This window comes from Siniperca chuatsi, linkage group LG13, assembly GCF_020085105.1.
Source record: "Siniperca chuatsi isolate FFG_IHB_CAS linkage group LG13, ASM2008510v1, whole genome shotgun sequence".
In the NCBI taxonomy this organism is placed as follows: domain Eukaryota; kingdom Metazoa; phylum Chordata; class Actinopteri; order Centrarchiformes; family Sinipercidae; genus Siniperca; species Siniperca chuatsi.
The window spans coordinates 22392113-22415417 of NC_058054.1; the positions used below are offsets into that span (position 1 = coordinate 22392113).

The 23305-nt window shown below is 38.4% G+C and overlaps 2 protein-coding genes across 2 annotated transcripts; both read right to left on the reverse strand.

Moving 5' to 3' along the window:
- Positions 1–2417: 2417 nt before the first annotated feature.
- Positions 2418–13798, reverse strand: LOC122886650 (solute carrier family 22 member 13-like). The gene is made up of 8 exons (XM_044219103.1): positions 9390–13798; positions 9190–9293; positions 7356–7476; positions 5244–5338; positions 4322–4536; positions 4113–4221; positions 3635–3841; positions 2418–3530 (listed from the first exon to the last, which is right to left on the reverse strand). The coding sequence occupies exons 1-8, from the start codon at positions 9762–9764 to the stop codon at positions 3479–3481; spliced, it is 1278 nt and encodes a 425-aa protein (XP_044075038.1). The 5' UTR covers positions 9765–13798; the 3' UTR covers positions 2418–3478.
- Positions 13799–13985: 187 nt separating this feature from the next.
- LOC122886649 (solute carrier family 22 member 13-like) lies at positions 13986–23300 on the reverse strand. The gene is made up of 10 exons (XM_044219102.1): positions 21397–23300; positions 21197–21300; positions 20921–21075; positions 19837–20005; positions 19628–19748; positions 19030–19124; positions 18479–18693; positions 15888–15996; positions 15333–15539; positions 13986–14826 (listed from the first exon to the last, which is right to left on the reverse strand). Exons 1-10 carry the CDS (start codon positions 21790–21792, stop codon positions 14757–14759), a joined length of 1641 nt encoding a protein of 546 aa, XP_044075037.1. The 5' UTR covers positions 21793–23300; the 3' UTR covers positions 13986–14756.
- Positions 23301–23305: the final 5 nt, after the last annotated feature.

The window sequence follows — 23305 nt, forward strand, 5'->3', positions numbered from 1 at the left end:
AGGTTTCAGACCAAACTGAACAGAGCAAATTGAATAAATCCAAGGATATAAAAGATGTCAGTGACAAAAATAACTTTGATCATTTGTCATTAGAGTTCAGCAAAGAGCAGAGCGAAAGTGAGGTGTACCTTGAAAGCCCTGAATATAAATGCCATGGAGAACCAAGCAATACGTCGAACCAAGAGCCAGATGTTAAAGTGGAAAGCAGGCAAGAGATCCCACAGAATGATATAACAGATCTGAATGGAGTTGTAGACAAGGTTGAGGAATCACTTGCTACTCACAGTTTCACTGACACTTTTAATTCAACTAAAGAAGTTGTGAAACACCAAGAGCCATCTGACATATCGGATGTCATTCCAAGAAACTCTGTCAACTCATGTGAATCAGAAAATTCAAGTACTCCACACAGTCCTCCAGAATATATGACCGGAGGGGAGGCCATTCTTGAAAGCAATACAAATCTATTTGAAAAGACTGACACAGAAAATGGTGGTAGTCAGAAGGAGCCTGTTGCGAGAACAAATTCTCTGACGGGTTCAAAACAGGCTGAAAAGACAAAGGATAAACTGGGATCCTGGTCCAAAGGAAAGAGTCCTTTGTCAAAGCTCTTCACATCAGGTGGAAATAACAAAACAAACAAGGTTGAACCGAAAGATGCCAAGAAACCAGATGTCAAACCTAGTGTTGGACTCCTAGGAAGACTGTTTCAGTCATCCTCAGAGAAGGCTGAGAACACCACGAAATTGGCTGTGCAAGATGAAAAAAATGACAAAACACATGCTGATGACAAGAAGATAGAGGAGGTTAAGGAGGCCGTTATAAAAGAGATGCAAAAGGGGGGTGACATGTCTGAAGTACCACCTCAGGAACAGGAGGCTGGGGAGAATATAAAGGAAAAGTCACATTCTGCTGAGCCCAACACACTGGATAGTAACAAAAGTGAGGCTGTAAGCAAATCTATAGAGCCATCCAACCTGCTCGAGACAAGTGAAACACAAGATGACCTAACAGCTCCAGAACAAACTGATAAAAATCCAACTGATGATCAAGAATCAAATTCACAAAGCAATGATTCTACAGGCCTCTCTGTCAATGATCCTGGAGTAGCTGAGTCTAAAGATCTTGCCATTACTGTGCAATCAGTGAGCCAAACAACAGAGGAGTCAGTCAGTCAGTTGATAGCTGAGAAAAGTGGTGATGAAGTTTCGAGTGCTCCATTTAATTATAGTATTTTTGAGGACTGTGTCAGTTCAGCCCCTGTTGACCCATTGGCCATTCAGATAAATACTGAGGAATCTGCTCAAAAGCCAAATGAACTGCTAGATGTACCAGACGTATGGGGAAGAAACCTGTGCAGCGGAGCGCTTTTGAGTCTCAACCACGAAATTCCTCAAGATTCCTCTAACTTTGGTCCGCCAAACTCTCAGGAAATGTTTGTGAACACCCCCGGTGATACATTTTCATCTTCTTCGAGTGACACAGCTTTATCTGAAGCTGCTCCTGCTGATACTTTTAGCCTGCTTGACTCTCAACCAGTACAGGCTGAGAATGAAGTAACGCTTGGCATGACAGATCAGCTTATTGTCCCAGATTCAGCACCCGTAAACCAAGACGAGATTCAAACCTCAAGTCCTTTCACTACAAACAGCCAGACAAGAGAGCAGGGTACCAACTTTGATGTATTCAGCTCAAATGACGCTCTGTTCACTCAGCCACCTACTGTTAATGTGCCTGATCAAGCAGGAGCCGATGCTTCCACAAACCAGCCGTCTGCTTTTCCCGATGACATCTTTGGAGTTAGTGACATCTCGAGCAGTACAAATGTTTTTGCAGTGCTGCCACCCACCACTTCTAACTCACTGAATGATTTACTTGGTTCAGATACATCTTTTACTGCTTCTCCTTCAGCTCAGACAAATTATTTTGTTGATGACTTTTTTGCATCAGAACCACCTTTGCTGCCAGTGGTTGAGCCCAGTGATGTACATTTATTTGTGGACAGTCTTTTAGTGTCCGACAACAGCACTGAGCAAACAGAAGAAAATACTGTCACGAATAGCTGGATGGATGATTTGCTTGGGTAATAGCAGGACTGTGTTTACATGATGTAATACAAAAAGTTAGAATGTACAAAAAATCATAGTAAGATGTTTTTAAAAAGCACTTTTTAGGTGCATGGATATGATCACCACAACACCACTAATATTGTTTTCATTTACCATTGCATTTTATTTAGAAATCTGTATCAAACACAATCTGTAACATTAATGCAATTTCAAATTTGTGCTGTAAATACAGTATGTGTGTTTACATTACAACTGTAAAACAAATGTATTTTATGACATGGACACAATTTTCTTTCAAAGCTATATTAAATGATATATTTTAGTGATTTTGCATGAATAAATAGTTAATAGAATAAAAGAATCAAGAGTCATAACTATAATGTCTTATTTGACTAAAATGTCTGTATACATTCTAGAAATTAAAACTAAATATTATGATATAAAAGTCTGTATTCTGATTAATGATTAATCTGTAATAAAATTACAACTTTGAGCACTGAGGCAGTTTTGTTTGATGCCCAGTTAGTGCGATTTGTGGTGTGAAAAAGCAAACGGACCAATCACAGTATTTTTTGATAGTAGATATATGATTTTCAACATTATTTCACAAGCTACTACTAACTACCATTAAATACATCAGCTGATCACGATCTGTTCAAAAGTGATCTTATAATCATTCTGTATAAGCCATGTATAACATCACATGTGTAAATCATTTGGTAACTATGGTAACACGTATGCACCTCAGCAAGCGAGTGTGGGGATTTTCCCTGATCAATCAGACAGTCAAAAGTTAAAACTGCGGTCTGCTGTGCTACTCCATGTACTCTGGCAGTTCATCAAGCCAATTAAAAAGTGTGTGACACAGCGATCGCACAGTAATACCCACTAGAATATTGATGTAAGATGCTTCTTTTTCATCCTGTCTCTACCTGTTAGTCATTATTTGTAACATGGTGGATTTGCAGCAGCACTCTCGTATCTGTACGCTAAATATGGAGCTACCAGCAGCAGCTGCTTAGCTTATTTTAACATAAAGACTGGAAGCAGGGGCAAACAGGTAGCCTGGCTCTGGCCAAAGTTAAAGTTAACAAAATCCACCTACCAGCACCTCTAAAGCTCGCTAATTAACATATTATATGTTAGATATGATATTATATGAGATATACCAAATTTTATTCATATATTCAGAGTAATTTTTAATGCCAGATCTTTATGATTTTATTGTAAACATTTTATTTTATCATGTTTATATACAAAGTGTGCCCAACAATTGAGAGCTTCATGACAACTCAGTTAATGATAAAATAAGTATCATAAGGAAACAAAAGCAAAGGGTGGGAATGCGTTTGGTCTGTTCATATGATGTTAAGTGTGCAGTAAATGCTTTCTGTATTTTAAACACATGTTTACAGCTTGGTTGCATTTGACCAACTGTCTGTGTTTGTGGAGGTCCCGTTTCTGAAAGGACAGATGAGAGATATTAGGGAGCAAATGGTGAAATGTAAGAGAGATCAACTTGTCTAATGTCATACATAATGATGGAACATATTTGCCATAGTTACCTGTTGTTCTCAGCCTCGTCGGCTGACTCAGGAAGCTCTTTTCTCCTGGTCTCAGGAAGCAGGAAGCTGAGAGCTCCACTGACCAGTGTAAGGCTGCTGAAGACTGTGATGGGTATGACCCAGTGGTACATGGCCAACATGTTGAGCAGTGGAGCCAGTAATCCACCTGTTCTTCCTGACATTGCTCCTAAAGCTGTGGCTGTTTGTCTGGAAGGGGTAGAGTGGAAACTATTACAGTGACATTTCCACATTTGGGTCAATATAAAATTTTGCAAGAAACCTTGGTTTAAATATACAGTGGTGGAGCCTATCAATCTTTGACAAAATATACTCAATATAATTTAAAATCTATTTCTGTGACTGTCTTAACCTTTCAGTACTTATTGCCCCATTCATTGGAGACCCAAGTAGGTTAATACAAACCATTTAATCAATTTTAACACGTAACATTTTGCACATACAAGCTGTGAAGACCTACCTAACAGACGTTGGAAACAACTCCTGAACAAAAACATTACATATAGAACTAGCCCAGACCAGGAAAAAACGTGATATGACGGCTAAGGATGTAACAGCAGTGGCATGTCCTGAAAAAACAAAATATACATAAACAAAACTTGACCAGACAAACAAGGCAAAAACATGAAATTGTCATTTTGCTAAAATGTACTAATGTAAGGGGTTTACCTTGAGGAACAGCTAGGATAAGCATGCAACAGAGTCCTGCAGTCAAAAGTGTTGTTCCAAGTAATAGTTTTCTCCCAAAAACCTCCAACAGCCACATGCAAAGTATATGAGCTGGTATTTCAATAGCACCAAACAAGAACTGTGTCACGAAGATGTTCAAGCCTAAGTTTCCCATATTGAAGTACAGGCAGTGGAGGGAAAGGTTCACTGAAAACCTAAGTTTAAAGACAGGAAGAAAACACATTAGTCATACAGGGGATGAGACCTTAAGAGATCCCTCTGCCTGTATTTTCTTATTTTCTGCTTATTTTGCTGTGATCGGGACATTTCTGGGCATCAACCTTTGAGCAGTGGTGTGTAGCCCCCAGCCAATAACAGTGTGAGGTCAGGACTCCATAAAAACGCAGCGACCAGGTTACATCGCTGTCTCCGTCTCTCTCCTCTGTTCTCTGTCTGTATCATGGATGTATCTCCAGCGCTGGCACAGTGCTAAAACAAAGTGTGCAGAGACGTCTGGCTATGCAAGACTATGGATGTGTCCTTATGACCGAGGGCGGGGTTGAGCTACGCACACACACACACACACACACACACACACACACACACACACACACAGGCAGAGCAGAAGCAGAAAGGGTAAAGTGTTGCTTCAGATACAAGATCCGGCAATGTCACAAGGGTAACCGCCATGAAACAATCAGAAAATAACTTTTCATTTCTATGATTCACTGCGTTTTTCTCGCTAACGCCGCTCCCTCTCTTCATTCACTCTCTAGATCGGTCGACCACCGCCGCTTGGTCTCTCGTCGTTGAGACGGGGAGGAGGGGCCAACTTTGAATCATGTGTTTACAAACAGCTACCAACAAATCCCACTCATTCTGCCTTAAGACGTTAGTGGAGTTCTTGGAAATTTTAACTCACCATGCCAATGTTATGAGGAAGAAATATTTGGTCAGTACAGGCGATCTGAAAATAACTTTAATGCCTCCTTTGTTCCCAACATCTTTCACAGCAATCTGTAACAGAAATATTTTTAGTGAAACACTGAAAAGTTGTTATTAATTTTACACCTTCTGCATAGTTTTTGATATCAGGTCATATTAATAGTTTACGGGGATTGGTAAGTAGTTGGGTATACGTAATTTCTAATACTGGATAACTGTATTACTTGTTCTTTAAACACGTTTTATAAAACTTTACTTCTGACTCAGTTCTGACTGCACACCTATAATATCAGTTCAACTAGAAGAGTTTACCCACTAAACACACCTTTCAAAATTTTCAATGCAGGCTTTCAGTAGTCTGAACCTAAGCCAAGATAGCTGTGAAATCACTAGCAGTTATTTTCTCAGACTTGATACATTTTAGGGGATTGTAGAATTGCAGAAAAATTGAAAGCTTTGTGTTTCAAACTCTTCAAAATAAGACGGTGTAGTCCCTCATTCGTCCAGGAGTGTTCTATCGTAGAAAAGGTTTCAGTCGTAGTCATCTGGACACTGTTTTCAGAATCAAGACGTTTCGGCTCCCATCCGGAAGTCATTCTCAATTGTGAAAAAATTGGACGGGAACTGGAAATTTAAACTACTCTGAGTTACATAAGCCCTGCCCTCAGGAAGGAATCTGCCTGAGTATCTGTAAATAGCTAGTTTCACCTGAAACTGACCTAATAGTTTCAAGATGGACCAGTAATCAGGCCTATTGTTCTCTGGCTGCATCTACTTCATCACTGCTAAGTGCCTGATTAGCATGTGATAGGCGTGACCAAGGTGATAATACACTCTGATAGACTTTGGGCAGATTAAATCTCAGACCACCATTTCTGTTCAAAGAGGGTTCTCTTTCTTCACAAAAATGGCTTCCTTGACGCCCGTTCAAACCAACTCTTCTCTCTACTAAGAATCTTCACCTCGCTGTCTTCAAATGTGTGGTTTGTAGCTTTTAAATGCAAATGCACGGCGCTCTGTAATCCTGAGTTAGCGTGTCGTCTGTGCTGATAAAGTCTTTTGTGAAGTGGCTGTTTGGTTTCGCCTATGTACCGTTCTTTGCAGTTTTCCTCACTGCACTGAATGGAGTAGACAACATTGCTCTGTTTCTGTGTGGGTAACCTGTCCTTAGGGTGAACGAGTTTCTGTCTTAAAGTGTTGCCTGGTTTAAAGAAGACAGGAACATCGTGCTGTCTAAAGATCCTTTGTAGTTTTTCAGACAGTCCAGACACATAAGGAATGGAGACACCGTTCCTTCTTGGTTCAGTTACACTTTTGTCCTGTTTTTGGCTCTTTTAACTTTGTTGATAGCCCAAGTAGGATAACCACAGGCTGAGAGTGCATTCTGGACATGCCTTTCCTCTTTCTTCTTACCCTCTGAGCCTGTGGGCACTTCTTTGGCTCTGTGCTGTAATGTCCGGATTACACCCAGCTTGTGCTGTAGTGGATGGTGTGAGTCAAAGAGCAGGTATTGATCCGTATGTGTTGGTTTCCTGTACACTTCTATCTGGAGCTTTCCGTCCTCTCCTCTGAGAGTAGAACAATCAAGAAAGGCCAAGCGGTTCTCTTTTGCATCCTCACGCGTGAACTTGATGTTGGGGTCCACCGTATTAATATGCTCTGAGAAGCGCTTCCAAGTCTTGTTTCTTGATTTTCACAAAGGTGTCATCCACATAACGGTACCAATGACTTGGTGGTGTGCCGGGAACGAGGATAATGCCTTCTTCTCAAATCCTCGTTCCCGGGCACACCACCAAGTCATTGGTACCGTTTTTCACAATTGAGAATGACTTCCGGATGGGAGCCGAAACGTCTTGATTCTGAAAACAGTGTCCAGATGACTACGACTGAAATCTTCAAAATAAAAGCATACACACTGTAACTAGGAGGGCGACATTACATTTGCATTAACAAGTATCATAGACAATCTGGTAGTAAACCCATACTTAAAAATGCTGCATGTGGCAGCTTTTAAAAGCAAATCATTTTAGTTCATTATTTCCCAACACTATGGATCATGGAAAGCAAAGAAATTGTGAGGGGTCAGTACATTGTCCAGAAGAGAGTCTGGAACAGTGCGTTTGTTGATGGCTGCTGCCTTGACAATTAACTGTTTAGCCTCTTCTGTCCTTCCTCTGTTTAACAACCATCTGGCTGACTCTGGAATAAACCTGATAGAAACAAGGAAAGTGACAGTTCAAAGAATCTATGATTAACAAATAAAACAATAAAAGGCAAATAAAAAGACTTGCACACCATATGTAGATAACAACCACGACAAGTGGAGCTGCTGTGATTAGTTGAAGCAGCCTCCAGTGTCTGATGGCGTAGAGCACACCAGTAAGTATGCACTGTCCAAATGCAGTAAATAGCTGAGTCACACATGCTCCCCATGATCGTTTGGATGCCCCGATCCACTCAGTGCAACAAGAAAATATACAATTTATTCCTTTGTTAAGTTACCAGTTTTCACTGGGCTTTTATTTTTCTACAAAAACATCATAAGAATAATTGGAAATATGCTAAATTAACTTTTAAAAAACTATTCAAAACAATTGGTGGTCAAAGGTTACGGGATTATTTTCCTATCTTTATTAAAGATCATGTTCTTTTAATTTGAAAGCATGATTTATTGATTTCAGTTCAGATTTTGTAATGCTTTCCCTCAAAACCCTGCCCTCGCACTCAAATAGACTCTGCTTGCGTTTAGATTTGCTCTGCTTCTGCTCAAACTGTGTGCTTGCACTCAGATATATTGTTGCTTGCACAGATTTCCTGAGCTCCAGCTTCAGCCCTTCTCCTTGTGCTCAGGCTGCTTCTGTGTGCTGGCGAAACTTCTGATCTCTGATTTCTCCTCTGCTCTTGGATTTTTTTGAGCAATAACCCTGTCAAAATCCCCCAATCAATAGAATGTGCAAGCAACAATATGTCTGAGTGCCAGCACACAGTTTGAGCAGAAGCAGAGCAAATCTAAGTGCAAGCAGGGGCTATTTAAGTGCGAGGGCAGGGTTTTGAGGGAAAGCGTTACAAAATCTGAACTGAAATCAATAAGTCATGCACTCAAATTAAAACAACACGATCTTAAATAGAGATAATAATCCCATAAAAGGTTTTCAATAATCATATATCTTGCTATATATATATATTTTACTTCTGTGGATCACTTTAAATCATCAATATTTATATAAAATCAAATAATATTGCTTTCAATTTGCTGTTATGGCAATTTGCTATTTTATTGTCTATAGTCTCATGTAAATTGATTTGGATAAAGGGACATTTCTGATAGAAATCTATGGCATGTGCTAAATGATGATACTTGCTACAAGAAAATGTGCATGGTGCTGAGTATACAGTATGTACCCAGTATAATACAGTTGACCTGATATCCTCCAGCTCCAAGTCCCCCCAAGAACTGGGATACTACATATAAGTAGACATTGGGGCATAGCCCTGTTGTTGTAATAAATATGAATATTATGACTATTGTCATTTGAGTTGCTCGTTTGCGACGAACAAAATGATACAGTTTAGAAAAAAGGACCAGCTTCTGTTATGATCAACACACAAAATTAAAAGAGCTTATGGTGCTCTTATGTCTGTATGTTTTGGTAATCAGATACAAAAACATTTTATAACAGTCCTCAAGACAATGTTTAAGACTTTTGTTAATTAAATTTAAATACTTTCTAAGACTTTTTTGTGTGTAAACTAAATTCAAGACCTACAGATACGCCTTTAGTGTTGGCAACAAATATGGTATACATTTGTGCATCTTATATGTAAAAATGAATATTTATTAACTGGAGCTGTTTGAGGACATTTCTTTATCTTCACAACATAGATCAAAAAAACATTTTTTTTACTACATGAAGTACACTTACGATTCAGCACAAGGTCCGAATATGAGAGAACCGACAAGAATACCAGCCATGAACATTGCTTGTATCACTTCCACCAATTTAGCCTTGTCACAAACAAGATCAAACTGTAAAGACAGAAAGAAATAAAAAACTAAACAAATGTATAAGGAAGGAAGGATTTCATGAAGGTAATTTGTCCAGTTACTACACTCATTACTTACATCAGTGACTATGGTGGCCTCATACAGCATGTTGCTGTACACCCATCCATTCTGGCACCCTGTGGTCTCATTGAGTGCGTACTCCCTGATGGCACCAATGTCCCAGTCCACAGGGACAAACATCCGACACCTGCTGAAGGTCCCATCCTCCTCCCGGGGCAAAGTCAGGTTCAGCTGCTCATCTGTGGTCAGGTTAGAGTCAGCCTGAAGGATCCAGTCTGTGTTACAGTGTCGCTCTGGATCTGACTGGATAAAAATAAAGCTTGCGAAGACAAAAGACTGAATGAAATTTGGAGAGCAAAGTGCAATCAGAGTGAGCTGCTGGAATAATCCAAATTCTCCAATGTTCCTGAGGATCTCTCCAAAATCAGCCATGTTGATGTCAATTATCTTCTTTGTGTTGGTTTAAAAAGACTGCACCACAGATTTAAACAACATCCATTAATGTTTAACATAACAAAATTATATTTTAGTAAACCGATGACTGATTATTTTACACAACTGGTACACTAAAACTTTATTATTGACTGAAGGCTATGGTGCATTTTGAAGAATGTTTATCGAATGTGTCTTTTATTCTCACTTGGACTAGAGTCCAGATTGTTATGTTTGACTCCTTGCTAGCAAATTTCTACAATGTCCACTTTAAATGACAATTAATTTGGGGTTGAAATGTTTCTCTCAAATTATCCTACATATCCTGAATTCTGATGCTTATGAATTAAATTTGCTATGTTTTGGGTGCAACATATCTGGAAAAATATAAACAGGCATTAACCTTTTTCAAAAATGTTGAATTCTTATGAGCCTGAAAAAAACAGGCTGTCTTGATCTTGACAACTGTTAATTTTGTATTTTCTCAATAGGGTTTAAAAAAAGGTCAAAAGGTTTTCACATAGCCATGTGTTTTGAAAGTTTTCACCACATCATTTTTTTATTAAAATTTGAAGTAAAAATGATAAAAGTCATCAAAGCTTGAGTTACAATGTAATGCTCTCTTTGAAGCTACTTAAAGGGAAATCAGTTCTAGGAGTTGAAAGGCTCTTTCCAAGAGAATAAAGCAGATACTGTTGGTGTTGTGTTGTCAAGCAAGTTAATCATAAAAATGTGTCCAAACTGAGAAATTGCTTGTGGTTACATTTGCCTCATTGACAGTCATTTACATATACTTCTGAGCTTGTCTATATCATTTTGACAACATAACAGTAAGATGATTCATGAAGATGATTGTCAAATACTGACATTGACAAATTGTACACTCATTCATTTATGTGCAGTAAATTTATAGTTGCAGCCCACAGGCAGGTATGCACTGCAAAAGGCAGTAACTTCAATGTGTGATTGTGCTGGTAATGGAGATTTATCTTCTTTATAGATGAGAAACGTACCCTGCTGTCCACAGAGGGCATATTCATCCAGATATTCATGACTGTTGGTCAAATAACACTTTTAGGTGTGCAGACACCTCAGCTCACTAGTACTCTGTGGTGAAATGACATTCAGCAACATTTTGATAAAAAAAATAAATAAAAAATACCCAGCTAGATTTACATTGATCAATCATGCATTTGCCATCATATGTCTTTTAAATAGCTGGTGAGCTGGACAAGAGGACAAAAAATACTGTTTTAACCCATTTGTTTGTTTAATGATTTGATGAACAATTACCACCACTGCACAAAAAAAAAAAAAAAAATGTATCAATTTAATGTTGTGAACTATCATTTGCAAAAATATTTTTTATACCATTACATAGTTATACTTTTATACCATTGTTTATGCAAATTCTGCATATCTTATTCTTCAAAGTTAATATTTCCTTCAAAGTTTTTTGGGGCGTAGCAGCTAATTAAAATACATGAGGAACAGATGAAAGACAGAGTGCCCTCGTAGGGTCATACACCTTTAAGAAAGAAGTAAGCTCAACTTGAAGTGGGCATAAAGGTGACAGAAAGTTGAAACTGAAAACCAGTGACACTGACAAACAACTTACAGCGTAAAAAAAAAAAAAAAACTGTCACTGAAAAAAGTGACATGAAGAAAAAAATCAGAACATTATCATTGAAAAATGCGTCAGAATGTAAAACACTGGGTGCCTACTACACCCCGATTGGGCGGTTAGTGGAAAGATCTTTTTTCAGGGTACCGTGGCTAGGTTGTACACACAAAACGTGCCAGATATAAAGAACTAAAGAGAGCTTGAGCTCAGAACACCAGGCTAATTACTGCGTGTTGTGTGTGTGCTTGTTGGATTGCCGTTTTAGATTCAGCGCCCTCAATTCTGATGTCAGGTGTGGGGGGAGCATTTCAGATGCTGTTCACCCATCCGAAGCACCTCGGTTGGAGCAAACCGACGCATTTAGTTTTCACTTGAAACCGTATTTATAAGACAGATTATCTTCTGGTAAATAAGTTAAGATATCTAGAGAACATCACGTTACTTGTTTGTTGTAGTTGGCTGGCTTGGATTGTTCTCATTTGTACATTGCTTTGGACAAAACTGTCTGCCAAATGAATACATTTAAATGTAATACAAAGTGTGCCCTACTCTAAACAGGAAAGATGAGAGAAGGTCCCACATGGTGGTTAATTGAAGTCATGAGGGGATCAACTTCTAGTACCGGGATATATAGCATCCTCACATTGTGCTCTTATTAGCACACACTGTCTAAGAGCATTATCGAAAATCACTGATAACTTGACAACTCAATTATTGACAATTAAAGCAGTATAAAAATGTGAAAGCATAAATAGAAAATCTTCATGCGTACACCACTTTATCATGTACGTATGGCTCTTAATTACATTTCTAGCTCTTATTACAGCTGCTTTTTGGTCTGTTGTTGTGATGTGAAGTCAGTGGTTCCCAACCTTTTTGGCGCAAATAGCTCATTTGCTAACTCGCAAAGTTGGTTTGAACACACACTGGAAAAATATACTAAATATACTTGTGATTGTTTTAACCTTTCAGGACCTATTGCCAAATGTGTCAAGACACTGAACACCCCAGTAGGTTAATAAAATAATTGCTGCAAATAAAACAATAAACAAATAAAACAATAAAAGGCAATTAAAAAGACAATGCACATCATATGATAACAACCATGCCAAATGGAGCTACTGAGATTAGTAGAACCAGCCTCCAATCTCTGATGGCGTAGATCCCACCAGTTAGGACACACTGTCCAGTTGCACTAAATAGCTGAGCCCACATGCTCCCCATGATTGTTTGGACACTCGATCCAGTCACTGGCTGAAATTAGGAAAATATAAAATTTGTAGTACATTACATCAAAATGGCCACTCATGTAAAACAACTGCAGTAAAAGATTTAAAGTTTTGAATGTTTAGAACATTAACTACTACAAATACCTATAGTACCTGTTTCTGTACATTTTATTTCAATGAATGACTTGAAATCATATAAAACTTCAGTTTACTTAACTTATAATATTGCAATCAATTTGTCATTATGCCTGTGACTTTAATCAGTTCTGCTGCCTTTGTAGTCCCAAAGCATCTGATAAGATCTATGGTACGATTGGATAAAAAAAACTGCTAAGCCTGGAAACCCTTACGTATTGTTGCTACACGTCAAACTTTCCATTCTCACACAGCACGTGTGCAGTTTACAATGATAACAACTGCAGATTTTCCACTCAAAATTCTTAGAAATGTTTGAAACAAGGGGTCCTTGATTTCAGACAGAGGTGAAGGAGGCCAGCAACTGTCAATTTTGCTGAAATGACAGAAGGGCTCTAGTGGGCATGCTTTATTTTCCAGTGAGCAACTCTCATAGGAATGAATGGGGTGCCATCTTTGACCATGGTATCCAGTTCTCCTTAATACATCCATGGGTAATATGGTGGACAATTTCTTGGCTGGGTGCAGTGACTTCCTGAAATCTTGTTGTTACCGTGAGGTTGCCCCCCATCTTTTTTTTACACTTTGTTTGTAGTACGTGCAAGCTGTAATGTGCATGAAATACACTTAAAATTCAGCAAAAGGTCCAAATATCCGGTAACCAATAAGAATGCCAGCCATGAGCACTGCTTGTATCACTTTCACCAATTTAGCCTTGTCGCAAACTAGATCAAACTTTTTTTTTTTTATTTAAAAATGTTCCATGAAATGTTTCATGAAGGTAAATGTCTTGGCTTGTCTACACTCATCACTTATATCAGTGGCCGCATACAGTGTTGCTGTACACCCATCCATTTTGGCACCCTGTGGTCTCATTGAGTCCATACTCCCTGATGGCACCAATGTCCCAGTCCACAGGGACAAACATCCGACACCTGCTGAAGGTCCCATCCTCCTCCCGGGGCAGAGTCAGGTTCAGCTGCTCATCTGCGGTCAGGTTAGAGTCAGCCTGAAGGATCCAGTCTGTGTTACAGTGTCGCTCTGGATCTGACTGGATAAAAAGAAAGCTTGCGAAGACAAAAGACTGAATGAAATTTGGAGAGCGAAGTGCAATCAGAGTGAGCTGCTGGAATAATCCAAATTCTCCAATGTTCCTGAGGATCTCTCCAAAATCAGCCATGTTGATGTCAGTTATCTAACTTTGTATTTGTTTAAAAAAGACTGCACCACAGATTTAAACAACATCCATTAATGTTTAATCTGAACAGAACTCCAGAATGTCATCTTGCATCTAGCCAGCACATCTATATACTGTAAGATCCCCTCTTCAAAAGCTTATTCATTTGGTATAGAGGTGTTTCAAAAATCATTGTCATCACAATGTGTACACATACACATCATAGATCCAAATTCTGTTGCTCACAGGTAAAATCCACTATGTTTAGGCAGCAGCATATCTGGCTCAGTAATAAGCATTAACCTGTGATATTAAAAAAAATCTCCAATAATGTTGAATTCTTAGGAACCTAAAAAACAGGTTCGTCTTGAGCTTGACAACAGTTAATTTGTGAGTTTACACAATAGGTTTTAAAAAAGGGTTCACAGAGTCTCTGAAAGTTCTCAAGCAAGCAAAAAATATGAACAGTCACCAAAGCTTGAGTTACAAGGTTTTAAACAGCAGCTATATGCTTTAAAAGATTTGATATGACTTCAACAACATACTGTTCAACAGCAGTATGCACACACACATTATTGGTATTTCAGTTGAATATACTAGATTCTTATGGTTCATGAGTCAGTAGGATAAAACACGTACTAAAGTTCAGCTGATGGCACATTATACTGTTAAGACAATAATTGACTCAGTGTTGGTGGTTAGGATTTAATCTCTGAAAACCATGCAAATGTGGCCGGCAGTTACTTGACTATGCACCAAAGTGGACAGACAAACCAACTGTGTCACAAAAACAACAAACAGGAAAGTAAAGAATAGAAGTATTCAGACTACAGTTTGGTAGATTTGCTTTGTGCAGGCTTGTTTGATTTACTTTGGATCTTCAGGGTGGTCTTATTTCTGTGTTAGAAAGGAATACACAGAAGTGTATGTTAGTTCATTTGGATAGTGTCCCAGTATGGAGCATTTGTGTTACATGTCACCTTTTCTGTATATGTAATGTATTTTGTTCTAATTTTTTTTGTAAACAAAACTACAGAAACAAAATGAGTGCTGTTTGTCAGTCCTTCTTCGTTTGCACTATTTGTCATTTTCATCTTGTCACACAAAACAGACAATAAATACTTTGTCTTTATCATAATGACTGTATTAGTTCATTAGTTAAAGTTTGCTTGAGTGCAGGCTTTCACATAAATGGGTCAGCAGGATTTTTTCCTGCACAACCCCTGAAGCATGCACAATAAATAGATTTACAAACACTTATCTAATTCACACATGCAGTAATACATCTTGAGGAGTTGTTATACTGCACACATCCCTAACACTGATAGATGTATTGACTGTGCAGGATCATGGCCTTGATTAAGGTTTTATCTAGAGACGCCGTCGGCTTGCAGCTTGCTTACCTGTTGCCCTCGGCCTCATCGGTTGAATCAGGAAGCTCTTTTCTCCTGGTCTCAGGAAGCAGGAAGCTAAGAGCTCCACTGATCAGCGTAAGGCTGCTGAAAACTATGGTGGGTATGGACCAGTGGTATATGGCCAACATGTTGAGCAACGGAGACAGCAAGCCACCAGCTCTGCTTGCAATGGAGCCCAAACCAGCGGCTGTTTGTCTGAAACAGAAACATACAGAGCTCAGATGTGCAATCTTATAAAGCTTCCTCAACTGTTTAAATAAGATTAAATACAGTACAAATGATACAGTACAATAGTGTCCAACGTTAGCTGATTAATGAGAACAGTAATACAATTCAGTACCTGAAAGACTTTAGATTTCAAGATTTTATGTTAGGCCAATTTGACTGCAACAGTTAATAAACACTTAAACAAAGATGTCAGTGAACCCTGAAGCTACTTACACCAACAACTCATTGACTAGCATTATGTCTGGTGTAATCTGAAAAAGACTGCAATGGTGAATTGTATCATTCACTATAGTGTGATGGAGAGACTCAGCTTACCGAAAAGATGTTGGGAACAGCTCCTGAACATACACATTGCATATGGATCCTGCCCAGTTTATGAAAAAACGTCCTGAGGTTGCTAACGTGGTAACAGCAACAGCATTACCTTGAACGGAATGACACAGAGTCAGATAAATGAAAAACTAGTAAACTGCAGAACACAACATAGTCTATAGCCACACTAGCGGCTCTGTGAGGCTGTAATCAGAATGAGGCAATCTATCCAATATTTGTTGAGATATTTCACTAAGGACCAAAGTGGTGGAATGACCGACCGACCGACATTGCCCTCGCTAGAGCCCTGCCACCACAAGCGTGGCTAAAAATCCATAAAATACCTCATGTATGTACAGGTACAGTTTGACATAATGCTATCGTCAAACAATGAAGATTGTGTATTGTGACAATGATAACTATGTAACCCCAAAAAGCAGCGCTTGCCCCTCCCTCATTACCACCACTGAGGTGCCCTTGAGCAAGGCCCTTAACCCCAGCTGCTCCAGTGGAGCTGCTCAGTGGCCAGCTGATCAGACTGTGGTTGCACTGGGCCGCTTCCAGGTGTGAATGTGCGGAACTGTGCGAATGTGATCAGGGTGTTCCTGCAAAAGAGAGGCCTCCTCTCAGTGAAACTTCTGAACTTCTGAAGAAATGATTAATACTCAACTCATTATCACGAAATGTTATTTATAATTTATTTCCCAATAACACATTTCATGTCAAGTTTTATTTCATAATGTCACTTTTCATGACAGCGGTGTTGTCATTGTCTAAATTTGGTAGCAGTTGTTGAGCTTGCTTGCTAAAGAGGCAGAAAAGTCATGAAAAGTGACATTATGAAAAGTGACATTATGAAAGTGGCATGAAATACAGGTGTTATGGGGGAAATGCAATTATGAAATAAAACAGACTTTTGAAAAATGGCATTTTGAAACAGAAATATCTTATGAAATGAAGTCCCATAAAACTGTTATGAAAATAAGAAAATAACATTTTATAATAATAAAAACTAATTAAAACCAAACTTATCAGAAAAATGAACACTTGAACATGCATCAGCGTGATAAGAACTATTTAAAACGACAGAAACCATCTTTGGGAAAAATGGATTTGACGTGTACTTTGATTTTTTAGTATGGCCCATGTCCCATCTGCAACATGGAGGGGTGCGGGGCTTATGACCTACACTGCAGCCAGCCACCAGGGGGCGATCGAGATAATAATAAAAATAATAATGAATTTATTTGTAAAAAACTTTTCTAGCAATACAGAATAAAAGTAAAGGTAATATATGAGGTAAACAGATACAGCTAAAAATACACCAACAAACAGAGACATTATTAAGAACAGATCAAAAACTATACATACAAGTTCACATAAAAGCCAGTTTATAAAAGTGTGTTTTTAGAAGGGATTTTAGCCAAAAGGGCCTTGCCCGAGGAGCTCGGGCTGCATTCTGGCTCAAAAAGAGTTAAAAGGTCAGTAATATAACTAGGGGCTAGACCTTTCTGCGCTCTAAAAGTAATCAGTAGGATCTTAAAATCAATTCTAAACTTTACTGGTAGCCAGTGCAGATGTGCTAATACTGGGGTAATATGGTCTCTACGTTTAGTGCCAGCTAAAATTCAAGCTGCAGCATTCCAAACAAGCAAGATGTTTTGGCTTCACTTTTGGGGAGTTGTCAAGTCGTCCATCTTTATATACAGTCTATGGTTTATAATAATAATAATAATAATATATAAAATAGCATGTTAGCATGCCTACATTTACTCATTAGCACTAAACACAAAGTACAGCTGAGGCTGATGGGATTGTCATTTGCAGGTGTTTAGTAATAAACCCAGGTATTGGGCAAATTGAAACTTTGACCTAATGATGGCGCCAGATGAAAAGTCAGGGGATCACCAAAGTTGGCAGTAAAAATTTGGTTGATAAAAGTTGATTCTGATTCTTATGCTAAAGGCATCAATGTGCTTCAAAATAAGTGCTTGTCGGATCGTCGAACAGCGGTTGCGTCCAACTATTTTAGTAACTTTCTGAAGCTGACAAGTATACTTACTTCACACAGGAGGGACTGTCCGAAAAGTGTGCACTGTTTTCCCCATTTGAACCATTATCACGCCTCACCCTTGACAGCAGGTTTTTTTAAACCCCGCCTTGGAATGTGGCCATTCGGAGCAGCTATTTTGCCTTCAGACATTGTCGACACTTCGTACGAAATAGTTTGTTTCAAGTATACCCAGTGCTGTTATTACAATTCATCTTGTAGGGAAGAGGAATGTCTGTACTAAATTTCATGGCAATTCATCCGACAATTGTTGAGATTTTACTCTCAATCAAAAATGTCAACCTGCTGGTAGAGTAGAGAGTCAAATTAAGGGTATTACTAACATCATAAGGATACACCCTCTGGGAACCATGAAGGTCAGTACCAAATTTTTGGAGATATCTAGAGAGATTTCACTGTGGAATAGAGTGGTGCATTGACTAACCAACATTGCCATCCCCAGCCCCTAGCCACTAGCTGCTAGCATATCGAAAAACAGACAAAAACAAACTCCTTCTAAATGAGTACATCTGACGTGCTTTACCTTGAGGAAAAGCTAGGATTATGGTGCACAAGAATCCCCCAATCAGAAGCGTTGACATCAGTGACACTTTTCTCCCCAGCGCTTCTAACAGCCAGATGCAAAGTATATGAGCTGGTAGTTCAGTCAGACCAAACATGAGCTGCGTCAGGAAGATGTCCAAACCAAAATTTCCCACATTGAATGAAAGGCAGTAGTAGGTAACATTCAGTGAGAACCTGAGGATTTCAAAAAGAAAACAAGTATTAGTCAACAGAATTTTAAATATATATTGTAAAATGTATTATAAGTTCAGCATCTCAATGCATTATTTTATTCATCATGATCATTTTATTATCTGATGTTTTCAATGATTCTTGTAACTGTATTTACTAATTCCTTGTTTATGGTGTAGTTGTGTTGATTCTGTTTTTTGTTTGTGTTCTTTTGAATGTTCTTGTTCTCAGGTTTCTCTTGGAAAAGAGGTCTTAATCTCATTGAGCCTGCCCGATTAAATAAAAACATAATAATTTATAGGCTAAGTAGACTTATGTGTATAGTAAAATGTAACTTACCATGCCACTATTATGGTAAAGAAATACTTCCTAAGCACAGATGATTGGATAAGCATTATTATGCCTCCCTTTTTCTCAGTTTCTTTCTCAACAATCTGCAATGCACAGGGGTGGACAAAATATCATGCTAACGTTTGCTTATGTTAGCAAATCATGTAATCCCACAGCCTTGCAAAAAGTATTCAGTTTTTGTTTTTGTTCACACTGAACAGAGAGTTGTGTCAGAGAGGTGAGGTATTGTTAACTCTTCATGTGAGCCGTTCTGTTATTTTATCCTAAACAATTTACTGCAATCCAGTCCAGTTGACTGTAGTGTTTCAAAGCCATTACAATCCAATGCAAGATTTGTCTCAAAGTTATAAAGGAATTGAATTAAGAGCTCTCTGACACAGTCTACTGTAATGTAAGTAGTTGAGGTTCTAGTAGGGCTATTGTATTGGATTGCATTATGCTCTACAGGTGTTCATTATATTGTAGACATATCTTATGTAATCGTTTTTTTCACCGTAAATATAGGTATACCATGTGATATATGTAATATTCCATTTAAGTCTTGATACAATTGTAAGAAAAGAAGTTTTTTGTGAAGGTTCAGTACCTTTTCCAGCAGAGACTCTGGAACAGTGCGTTTGTTGATGGCTGCCACTTTGGTAATCAGCTGTTTCGCCTCTTCTGTCCTTCCTCTGTCCAACAACCACCTGGCTGACTCTGGAATAAACCTGTCAGAAACAAGGACAGTGGCACTTATCAATAATCTGAAATTTACCTTTAAAACATTTGAGGGTAATAAATAGAGTTGATGCACACCATATGTAAATAGCAACAACTGCAAAGGGAGCTGCCGTGATTAGCTGAGCCAGTCTCCAGTCTCTGATGAAGTAGATCACACCAGCAAGTACGCACTGTCCAACTGCACCAAATAGCTGAGTCCCACATGCTCCCCATGACCTTCTGGACACCCCGATCCACTCAGTGGCTGGAAACAGGAAATCAATGACAATTAACCTTGAGTTCACTACCTTAGCATCCCTACCACTGCTAAGGATTATGTAGCCTCAGAACTGACAAAATGTACTTAAAGGTTATCAGAGAAGTTAAAAAAATAACTGAAACATCAATACATATATAATAACAATATAATTGCTTCATACTTTTTCCTTCAACCTCTAATCAATCAAGGAAAACAGCAACAAGCTTTATATTTTTTTCCTTTAACTTAGCTAACTTTGTTAGTGTTAGCTTGTCGGCTAAAATGCTTTAGCTACTGTTACAAGAGTTTATACAGCAATGCTACAGCAGTATGTAGTACAGTATATGGATGATTAACATTATCTGCACTGGCTGGTTTAGTATGATGATGAAAGTTAGCTTCAGCTAGGTAGCTCGCTGAAAAGGCTGTTGCTCAGTGTGTTTAGCTACAAGTGTGTTCAGTTAAGCTAGCTTAAGCTAGCCAGTCCTCTTGATTGCTCCACTGCAGTGAGGAAAAGGATTTTTTGCATGGGAAAGGATAAATGATTAAATGTGTGCCAAGACCAAAAAAAAAAAGGAAAATAATCGGAGCTGAAAAATAAAGACAAATAGAAGACTAAAATAAATAAATAATAAAATAAGCCTTCATTTATTTTATCAACTGATTGGGTGGTAAAGAAAAAAAAAAGCTTTTTGCTTTTTTTTAATCAACGGATTGGAGGTTAAAGGAAAAGATTAAAGCTTTATATTTACATGCCGTTTTAATGATTTAATTAACTGTTATTTATTTAAGTATCTGTTATATTTTTGAATTGTCTGATAACCTTTTTCTACATTGCATAAGAGTTAAATACACGGCTTAACAAAAACTGACCAAAAAAAATCTATGATTTCAAATTCAAGATGATGGAGTATACTGTACCCAATATGACACCGTTCAGTCGATAACCTCCATAGCCAATTCCCACCATGAACTGTGATGCCAAATAGAAATAGAAGTTGGGACATAATCCAGTTGTTACAGTAAATATGAGCATCACAATGACTGGAATCTGAGCTGCTCGTTTACGACCGAACCTGGAACAGATAAAACCCATATGTGATTTGTTAACCTTCTTTATGTGTGTAAGTGTGTGATGGATTTTCATTAAGCAAGATGTGTCACACACATATTCTGTACAATTTCAAGTACACTTACGATTCAGCAGAAGGTCCAAATAAGAGACAACCAACAAGAATGCCAGCCATCAACACTGCTTGTGCCACTTCCAACAAATTAGCATGGTCACAAACTAGATCAAACTGTAAAAAATTAAACCAAATGGTTAATAAAGATATTTTATAAAGATAATTGAATATTTGTATTATAAATGTCCATGAGACAGACCCACCACTTACATCAGTGACTATGGTGGCCTCATACAGCGTGCTGCTGTACACCCATCCATTTTGGCACCCTGTGGTCTCATTGAGTCCGTACTCCCTGATGGCACCAATGTCCCAGTCCACGGGGACAAACATCCGACACCTGCTGAAGGTCCCATCCTCCTCCCGGGGCAGAGTCAGGTTCAGCTGCTCATCTGCGGTCAGGTTAGAGTCAGCCTGAAGGATCCAGTCTGTGTTACAGTGTCGCTCTGGATCTGACTGGACAAAAAGTAGACTGGCAAAGTGGAAAGGCAGAATAACATTTGGGAAGCAAAGAGCAAAAAGGGTGACTTTCTGAAATAATCCGAATTCTCCGATATTCCGGAGGATCTCTCCAAAGTCAGCCATGTTCAGGGAGCTGACTGTCATTTTAGAGATGCTGCAGGAGGATGACCTTTAAACAATGCCCATTAATGTTTAAACCCTGTGGACTGTATATTTCAGGAAGGATGAGACAGCATTTAAAAAAGATGATTTTGTAGAAAGAGCTAGACTTATGATTATTTAACCAGATATGTCACTCTTCTACCTTTCTCTTTGTGTCTACCTTTCTTCATCCTCATGTTATCTCCGTGCTTTGGCCTGAAGCCCAGAGTTAAATTTACCTCAGCATTAATTGATCAACAACTTTCAACAACTTATTTTCTTTTCAAAATGGTCGTATTACAAGCATTTTAGCAATCTTGCATAATACAAAAACATTTCTTGAATGTTAGGATGCCTTAATATATATATAATATGATATAAATATAATCTATTTCCAGCACACTACACATGCTACGAACAAAAGCACAATGCCACTTTGCTGCTTAACTGATGATTCTTTGCAGACAGTGTACTATAACTTTGCTTATCTCTCACAGAAAGTTGTTGATCTTTCACCAGCTTTTACAATATGCTGACTTATCAAACCTTTTCTGCCAGTGCTCCTACGTGACCTGTTACATAATATGGAGTCATCGTAATCCTAGTGAAGAATTACAAAACACTACTTGTTTTCTGGCATAATTTAGTTTTTTGAGTTCTGTCTTTTTTGACTTGCACATTAAGTCTGCCTTGTCTCTGACCCATACAGACAACCATATACTATACATGTGTATGTATATAACTGGTTGTATTGTATTATATCAAAAGACATACATGTAAGATAAGCTACAAGTGTTGCTGGAGTTTTAACCTCTTCAGACTTTTTTTCCTTTTCGCTGCACCTTGGAAGTGAGGTTGTGCCAGAAATCCCTATTCTGAGGAAAACAACTGAGCTAAAACCTCAGTTTGACTTCAAAAAGAATTGAAAGATTGAACAAAATAATTCCAATTTCTAATTTCCACGATGTATGTTATGTCTTGTGTTATGTCATGCCTACATTAGACCTACCTGGCTGATCCACATGCTGTGGTTACCACTGAATTACTAAGTTTTTGTATAAGTAAGAGGTTATGCGATCCTTGTTCATTAAGAGCCCAAACCTTAAAGGTGTGTTGTACATTGTCAAATAATGATTAGAAGAAGACAGTTTGGGTTATGTTGAGATCACATTATTATTACTCAGTGCTCAAAAGAATCAAAATATCAAAATAACTACACCTAATGGCCTCTGCAGCTTTCTGTTCTTTGATTAATCAATAACGGAATTGGTCATTGGGTCAACAGTTAAAGGTGGGGTATGCGATTCTAATCCAATACACGTCTTTTTGTCAAATTCAGCAAATATCTCCTCACAGTCCGCTAGCTGTCTGCTTTGCATGCGCGGTGAAAAAAAACTCCGGTGTTTGTACACAGCCGTGGCTCTGTAAATGGGAAATAAAGGAAGTGGTTCGGACCGAGCCACACAACACTATTCCGGCCATCCCAGCCATGATTTGTGCGCCAGGTAACATTTAA